At 42.6% G+C, this 8888-nt stretch overlaps 2 protein-coding genes across 2 annotated transcripts; one reads left to right on the top strand and one right to left on the bottom strand.

The window, feature by feature from the left end:
• The first annotated feature begins 1554 nt into the window (after nt 1–1554).
• On the top strand, nt 1555–3312 carry LOC149716522 (uncharacterized protein F54H12.2-like). The gene is made up of 2 exons (XM_089843947.1): nt 1555–3047; nt 3134–3312. The coding sequence occupies exon 1, from the start codon at nt 1641–1643 to the stop codon at nt 2943–2945; it is 1305 nt and encodes a 434-aa protein (XP_089700073.1). The 5' UTR covers nt 1555–1640; the 3' UTR covers nt 2946–3047; nt 3134–3312.
• A 261-nt stretch (nt 3313–3573) lies between these two features.
• Nucleotides 3574–8504, bottom strand: LOC149716523 (uncharacterized). The gene is made up of 4 exons (XM_089849315.1): nt 6675–8504; nt 4795–6491; nt 4436–4725; nt 3574–4343 (listed from the first exon to the last, which is right to left on the bottom strand). The coding sequence occupies exons 1-4, from the start codon at nt 8367–8369 to the stop codon at nt 3880–3882; spliced, it is 4146 nt and encodes a 1381-aa protein (XP_089705441.1). The 5' UTR covers nt 8370–8504; the 3' UTR covers nt 3574–3879.
• Between the last annotated feature and the right edge of the window lie 384 nt (nt 8505–8888).

Below are 8888 nucleotides of genomic sequence, written 5' to 3' on the forward strand. Positions count from 1 at the left end.
ACATAAGAATATTTTCGAGAAGGGTTACTTGCCCACGTGGTCGGAGGAACTTTTCAAAGTGGTGGAGAGATTACCTCGTAGTCCGCCGGTGTATAAGATCCGGGATTTGAATTCGGAACCAATTACTGGTATTTTTTACAAGGAACAATTACAGAAAGTGGGTAAAGACCTAAATTCTAGCGTGTTTAAAATAGAAAAGATCTTGAGGAAACGTCGCAGACCCGACGGAACGCTAGAGAAGCTAGTACGTTGGAAAGGATACTCTCCGTCTTTTGACAGTTGGGTTCAGGAAATAGATATAGTATGAGCTTTTACATCACTTTACCTTCCGACTCGTCGATGAGGTATTTCCCCGACAATACGAGAAGTAAATTCAGGACGTACCTCCCCGAACCCGTAAAATTACAGGGATTTTACGAAGTAGGCTTAGCGGAAATTAGCTACCCGCACACTTGGGATAATTTGAGTAAGACATGCTCGCTTATACTCGTGAGTAATGGTAGAGTAGTATATTCTACAATCATAGAGTTACCCTCCGGATATTATGGTAATATCCAGGATCTTATCGAGCAACTTAACTACGTCGAGGATGACGTGGCGGGCGTTATTACGCGTGAACCTTCAATTCCCGCCCAGCTCAAGTATTCCTTTAGTTATATAAAACGCATACGACGAGTACAAATTTCTCTCAAAGAGGATTATTTGTTAACTATACCGGGGGAGTTAGCTGTTATTCTCGGATTTTCGAAAGATTCCACGGAATCAACGACTTTTTCCCAGTCTACCATAGCCACGTACCCCTTTGACCTCGACGCGGGACTTCATTCACTCTTTGTTTATAGCGACGTGGTCGAGTCTAGACCCGTGGGAGATGTGCACATACCTCTACTAAGAATCGTTAGCGTGCAGGGTAATGACGGAGAAACGGTAGACAAAGATTTCCCTAGACCGCACTACCTCCCCCTCGCCTGCAATACTTTCCAGTCAATTGAAATTAACATAATGAGTGAGCTTGGTACCCCCATAGATTTCGTGAGAGGAAGAGTTCACGTTACTCTACACTTTAGACCCCGTAGAATGTGGTCACCATTATAAATTAGAAGGTAAAACAGGTCCTCGTGTCATTTACACTTGAAGTTTTAGATGAAGAACGTCGTCAAATCGAATATGTCCTTTAACCAATCGGACTACGATCAACACTTTCTAAACCAGATCGGACATGGTGGAAAATTTGATTATTATAAACACTTTCATTCTCAAATTGGTAATTCTTTAGCGGTATACAGGGGACTTCCGGTGCAACACGGGTACGGATTGGGAAACTTCATTTCATCGGCCTTCCGCCGGGCAATACCTCTACTCAAAAGGGGTGCCAGTTACCTCGGTAAAAAGTTTTTGAACACAGGTGCGAAGGTCGTGACGGACGTAGTTAGCGGGATTCCTTTAAAAGCATCTGTAAAATCTCATGGAAAAGCCGCGGCTAAGGACGTAGCCCTTAGTGCTGCGGAAGAAATCCGAAAAATGACGGGGAATGGTAATAAAAGGAGACGTAGGTCTAGGTCACTCGTCAGTTCAGTCGTGGCGAGAAAGAGGAAAGCAACATCCTTTAAACGTCCAGATATTTTCACCTAAAAAATATAATGACACATGTCCATCCCGGTTCGCATGGGTCAATCAGTAGCGAAGTTGAACTTTTCGACGTACCCCTTACCAATACCAGTATTCTGAGTGGAGAATGGGTTGAATACAGCCCCATCTCTAACATTAACGAAAATTCGACAATCACGTTTACCGTAGCTGGTAGTTCCGACGCGTATTTGGATTTGTCCAAGACTTTACTACATCTCCAAGTCAGGATTGTCAACCCGGCCGATGGAAAAACAATTCCGGCCGCTGCTGATAAAGTTGGACCGGTAAATAATTTCCTGCATAGCCTTTTCAGCGAAGTACACCTTTCGGCGCAAGAGAGATCAGTTACACCTTCACCGCAAAACTACCCTTACAAGGCCATGTTTCAAACGGCGGTGACATTCGGAGGACCGGCCAAAACTAGTTTTCTTACTAGTTCCATGTTTTACAAAGACACGGCCGGAAAATTTGACGATTTGGACGAGAACGATGGGTTTAAAACACGAGCGGCCTTTGCTAGAAAAGGAACAATAGATATGGTAGGCACTGTACACTTGGATCTTTGTCAACAACCTCGATACTTCCCAAATTTAACGGATCTCCAATTCAAGTTTGTTAAAAGTCCAAACGAATTTTGCGTGCAGGCGGCCGGTGCAGTTAAATGGAAAGTAGTTTACGAGTTAGCATCCCTGTACGTCCGTAAAGTAAAATTACCATCGGAAGTGTTAATCGCTCACGCTAAATGTCTGGATATGGCAACTATGAAATACCCGATTATTCGCACGGAATGTAACTCATTCTCAATTAACAGTGGTACAAAAATATGTGTTAGAGATAATTTATTCATGGGTCAACTACCCAAAAAAGTTCTTTTCGCTCTTGTAGATCAAAATGCATATTTGGGTGATTACGGAAAGTCACCCTTCAATTTTCAACCTTATGATTTAAATCATATCGCCTTGTACCTTGACGGAGCTAGCGTTCCACATAAACCTCTTACCCCAAACTTTTCTGGTGGTCAATATATGAGATCTTATACTAATCTTTTTACTCAAACCTCTCAATGGTTATTGGACGAGGGAAACTACATTTCACGGGAGGAATTCCCCAATGGGAATTGCATATTTGCTTTTGATTTAAGTGCCGACCTCAGTAGTTCAACTTCTCAATTTCAATTGATAAGGAATGGTAACTTGCGATTGGAATTAAAATTCGCCAAGGACTTGCCCAAGACTATCACAGTTTTATATTACTCTGAGTTTCAGAATTTGGTTGAGATTGATAAGAATAGAACTGTCATATACGATTACAACTAAAAGATTATGAACACTACGCAATTAACTAAAATTATGCAAAGAGATAAATTCACCAAAGATCTGTTTCGAGGTGTTTTTGCAGCTGACCTGCTACCCGAGAAAGTAAAGTTTTTCCCTTCACTGTATATTGTAAATACTGGCTCTTCAGAAACTGAAGGTCAGCATTGGACTGTTATTTACTTTTCTAGTAACAAAAATACCGAGTTCTTCGATAGTTTCGGAAACCCGCCGGACATGTTTCAATTCAACGATTTTGTAGAAAGAAACAGCGTTACCGTAACTTTTAATTCTAAACAACTTCAAGGAAATTCCAGTCAGACATGTGGCGGATTTTGCGTATATTTTTCTCTGCATAGATGTAGAGGTATTAAAATGTATGATATTTGCTTAAAATTTGTAAAAGATAAGAATTTGAACGATAAAATGATATCGGAATTTATGTATAAGAGATTTTTAATAAAGTTTTTTTGATTGAATTTATGTGTTTTTCTTTAAATCGCGCGCGAACTTATTCCTACACGCGGGAAATTCAAATACGCGCACGCGGCTGGCCCACGCGGTCGAGCCCCTCCCCTTAACCTGAAAAAAAAAATGTTTGCCTAAGTTGTATGAAATAAGAGAGAGAAAATTTGCATTTAAAAAATTTTATTTAGAATGAGAAACCGTAGAATCACGGAGTAAAACTCATTCGAGAAAAAACAACTTAAAACTATACAATTAAACATTGAAAATATATATACATTAAATTAAACTTATAAACTATACATTAAATTAAACTTATAAATTATACATTAAACTATGAAATTTTAAAGGAAAAGGGTAAGGAAAAGGGTTGGGCGTGGACCGATTCGGCCACTTCGCACCAAAAGGGTATGGGAGGAGGGCGTGGACCGGTTCGGCCACTTCGCCCCAGGAGGGAATAGGGTTACAGAAATTATTCCTTAATTTTAAAATGACCATGAGCGTATGTTGACACTCCATCGATGATGAATCTCTTATCATCGCATGGGTTAAGAGCGAGTTTCTTCTGAGTGATGGAAAATAGTTCGTGTTTAACACTGACTATCCTCTTCATCTCCTCAGTGGTGAGTTTACGTTGAAGCAGGCATTCCTTGTATTGAGCGTGACGTATCTTCTTTTTGACAACACGACGACAGATTCCCTTCGCCGTCTTCTTTTCACCTTTTGCCGACAGGATGCTGTACATTTTCGGCCGCAAGCCGCAGAACTCTTGAATCTGGACACCGTTGAGTTCGTCCTTGAACTTTCCGAGGGCCTTCTTGTTTTCCTCGCTGAAGAGAGGATGTTCCTTGGGGTAGGCGGAAAAGTCGAACATCTCCTTCATTTGGGCAAAGTCCCGGGGCAAATCGTCGGTGAAAATCTGATAGGTCAGGCTGTCTGTAATTATACGTAAAAACATTTAATTAGTTAAAATTGAAAGTGGAAAAAAGGATTTAAATCTAGTAAACGTTTTAAAAAAAAAATCGTACCTGTGTCGGTAAAAAGAAGTTTGAGGTCGTCGCCGTATTTCGCCTTCATAGTGTTGTAATGGAAGTCGTACATGACCAACTTTGAGAGGTCCAAGATGGCGAAACCGGTGTAAATGGGTCGGTCCAACTTGAGTGATTTCTTTAGACGATGGATCCCAACCAGTTCGTTCCTGAAGATGGTGAACCTCTGGAATGTCGGCGAACTGGCCTTCTTAACTGCCATCTCCCGGGTCTGGACAAGATCAAAGTTGATCCTGTTGCGGAGGTTTTCCATCGTCTTCCCGAAAACACTGTTAATAGATAAAAATTTTGATTAATTTACGTGTTAAATAATAACTTAGCGTAGCGTAGATGCGTACCTATTGTTGGCCAACTTGAAAAAATCTTTCTCAAAGTCGTTCACTGCCTGCTTCCTTTTCTCCGTGTTGAACTCGATAAATGGTTTTAACCACGCACCCTGCTCGAATGTGAGTATTCGATGGATTTTCCCCAATTTCATCCCCTTAGCGATGTAAAACTTGAGATTCCGGTAGTGGAGAACATATTTCTCCCTATTGTAGAGCGAGGGAACTAACTTTGGGAGGCTATCATGTACGTTAATTTTCAGTTTGTTCAACTGTTCAATCGAATACGGTGAAAGCTCATCCACGTTAATAACTCTACGTTCGGGTGCTAACGGTAGACAATTATGTTCTTCGTGCAAACTTTCCGGGTACTCAAGATCCACCTCCAGGATAAAACCCTGGGGATCATCGTCTGGGTGATTCAAGATAATTTCACGAGTGAAATCTTGACATGGTTGAATCCATCGAAATCCTCTCATCGGCAGGTGATGACACATGACGGTACCGTAAAGGTTATTACAGTCTAGGTAGGTAATGTAAGAGCTACGTTCTGCCGGGTTGAATGTTTCAGGGAGATCCTTATTATTGGCTATGGCTAGTCTATGTGTAATTAGAGAAACACCCCCTCTTATACCCTTCTCAATAAAGAGATGCATATCAGGATCCTGGAGTAGTTCCAATTTCACTTGGGTCATGTGAAGTGCGCTTTGCCAAGCGAAACCAGGACCTGTATATGCGTGCGCGCAATCTAACTTGTAATATTCTAGACACATAGCCCTGAAACTTTCAAAAACATCCGCTAGGAGCAGAACGTCGGTCTGAACGTATAAATCATGGTACTCACCGAGGTTAGTGAGTTGGAATTTTTCCCAAACCTTTTGAGCTTGAGAATAATCTGCCTCACTAACCTCTTCGTCAGTTAAGGAATTGAAGAAGGCATCCTTGGGAGGCAACTCGGTCTCGTCGAATTTCGTCTCGCAGTCGAAGTAGTCATAGGGGTAAACCTGTTTCCTCAGCAGATGCGGTACCTCATCAGCGCTGAAGGCAGAGTTTAAACACTTGAACTTATCGGCTCCTCCGCGAGCCAAATTCGATACGAGTGTCTCTAGCGATGCCGGCATGAACCTAATTGAGTCTAAGAATCGTAAATTACCCAGAGAAAACGAAATGTATGTTTCGGAATTCGTGGGGATACACTTAATCTCGTGATCTTTGAGCAATCCAATTTTGTCCATAATAAGGTGAGCATCGTAACGAGATAAGTTATGCATGAAGACCGGAACGAAATTCCGGGTCCTCAGTTTCAGGTTACACGAATTATGAGCAGCTCCCCTGTAGGCTCCGTTAGTGTGGTCATGGTCACGAACTTTACAGTCATTTACAGTGAAAGGCCGGTTACATAAGTAACAGGATTGGGCCGAGGCGAATTGCGCCTTTTCTAAGTCTGATAGATTCATGGGGGCGTTATCTTTAATCTTACGCTGAATAATTGCGTCTTCACGCAGAAGGTTTTCTAAAAACTTTTCCGTGGCATCTATCCCTCGATAAGTAACTGGTTTTGAGACTGTACCTTCGTGACTAACAATGACATAACTAAACCCACAGGAGATATGCTGCGAAGTTTTCGTGGTTGAAGAGAGGCCGGCATCGGGATCACATCGGTGAACTTTACGGAGGATAGACTCGAAATCGGCATAGATGACGTATTTAACCTGTGAAAATAGAAATAAAACTATATTAGATAATATGTAAACAAAACATTCTCTCTCCCTCCCATGCATCTTATCGTCTGCTTTATTTATCTTGCTATAGGCGCCGTCTGACGACGGCCTTAGTAAACTATTTTTGGCGCGCTATTCAAAATACCCGGATAAATAACAAAAGTTTTAGTTTACCTTCTGCTGCCATGCGACGTTTTTGAATTCCAGAATAGGCTCCTTTACCGGCATCTCGATCTTCTGGGGTCCGTGTATGCTACACTCCTTGATGTGTTCCCTGTAGTTCTTCTCCGAGTTTACACCGGAGAATCGATGCAGGCAATAACGACAGTAATAGTTCGTGTTTGTGCATGCGGTGAATGACTTTGCTAAAAGTCGACTAATGCTTCGGATTAGGCAGAAATGCTTCTTCTCCCCCTCGGTTAGTAGCAATAAATCTACTTGACGTGGTTCCTCAACCCTGTTGGAACTCACGTAAAGGGGGAAGACCTCTTTCTCGTATCCGAATACATTAATCGAAAGGTTATTCACCCGTTCGAAATTCGCTAATTTACCGGTATTTAATTCCACGGGGAACGTAATACCGGCCATGTCCAATTCATTACTATACTCTAGGTACTTTGTTACACGATTGGGGTGGTTTCCATGGTTAACAGGGTGTAAATGTGCCAAAATTGACCATAAGAAACACTTATTGTCTGTATTTTGCACATTTAAAAGGGCGTTTTTAGCTAGGAGATTTTTCGGGGTTTCAAAGTACGTACCCCCGTGAAGCGGGAGGTACGCTATGATATTAATTTGCAGGAAGAGAATTTTATCTAGAACCCAACCGCTACCACTCGCCTCGAACTCCTCCATTAAACGTTTCAGGGTCCTAATACTAAAGTCTATCTGTGCGGGGATAACGTCGGGGTTCAAAATAGCAAGGTTTTGGGTTCTATGATAAATTAAATTTTCTACTTCCTCGTCAGTGTCGGCTAACTGACGGGTGTAGCGAGCCCTGACAGTTAAATACCACTTAATCCCTCTATCCCTAGCCAGTTTATTGCGTAAGTAATTTTCAATCGCTACCCTATGTCTACCCACGTACAACTCTACGTCTGTCTCGGTCGCTACGGGTGTGAAACGTGCGCAAAAAATAGCCCTACCGAGTACTTCCAGTTCCTCTAGCTCGTCGTGAAGGGGAACTTCCGGTGACGCAACGATGGGTTCCTCCTCCTGCTCTTGACCTTCACCATCCTCCTGCTGATCCATAAAGCGATGGATGTCGCGGTTCTCCTGGCTGGAAAGGGCTGGGAAGTCATCCTCCTGGTCCATGAACTCGTTCAGGGCACGATTTCCATCGTCGGACAGTTCATCCAGATTTTCGCAAACGGTAGGTGGAGGAGTTCCCAGTAGAGATCCATTGATGGAACCCTCCTCTCGGTTCATGAACGCGTCCAGGGCACGATTCTCATCGTCGGACAGTTCATCTAGGGAAGGAATAGGGATGGACGTGGACCGTTTCGGCCGCTTCGTCTCAGGAGTGTATGGGTCGGACGTGGACCGTTTCGGCCTCTGCGTCTCAGGAGGGATAAAGGTGGAGGTTGAGGGGCCCGAGAATGGGATAACAGGAGGAACAAAGGTAGAGGTTGATGGACCCAAGAATGGGACAAAGGTAGAAGTTGATGGACCCGCATTGTTCATGAGGGGGTGTGGAACCTTAAAGTTAGAGTGTCGGGCAGCCGCGTGTAACGTTAAATTCGCAAGTCTGGTATAAACGGCCGGACATTGCGAGCATGGGTATTTAACATCCTCGTGTTTCTCCCTTTTATGTCTCAAAAGTTCCCGGTTCCCTTGGTAGGAACACTCACAAATATTGCACTTAAACATTCTCAAAGAATGAATGAGATAAAGACAATCTCAGAAAAATCGCAAGTACTTGTAAAAATACGCAAGTACTTGTAAAAAATACGCAAGTACTTGTAAAAAATACGCAAGTACTTGTAAAAATCGTAAGTACTTGTAAAAATCACAAGTAATTTCGGTACTAGCCCGTAAACGTTTTTCTTACCCTCTGCAAAATAACTTCCAACAGCAAATGTTACCAAGTATTGAAAAATACTATAAAGCAACTAGGGAGCAGGCTGGAACTCGTCTGAAGTCAGGAACAAAAGTGACTGAGTTTGGGCGCGTGCCGGGCTTTTATACTTTTGGCGTCGTCCATTTAATCTTTGCCCGAACTATCATATGGGTTTTTCCGTTGGCGTCAAGTCGAAAACCGTGCCATGTTTCGAAATTCACGCCAAGTTTCAATCTAGTTTGTTTACTTACAAGTTTCCCAGCATAAACAAACATTGCAACCTCGACTATGATTCCATGTCGACACTCGGTGCCAGAGTTTCCTACAAG

This window comes from Phalangium opilio, unplaced genomic scaffold (assembly GCF_054372755.1).
Source record: "Phalangium opilio isolate 3A_F unplaced genomic scaffold, DU_Popi_V2 ptg000009l_1, whole genome shotgun sequence".
In the NCBI taxonomy this organism is placed as follows: domain Eukaryota; kingdom Metazoa; phylum Arthropoda; class Arachnida; order Opiliones; family Phalangiidae; genus Phalangium; species Phalangium opilio.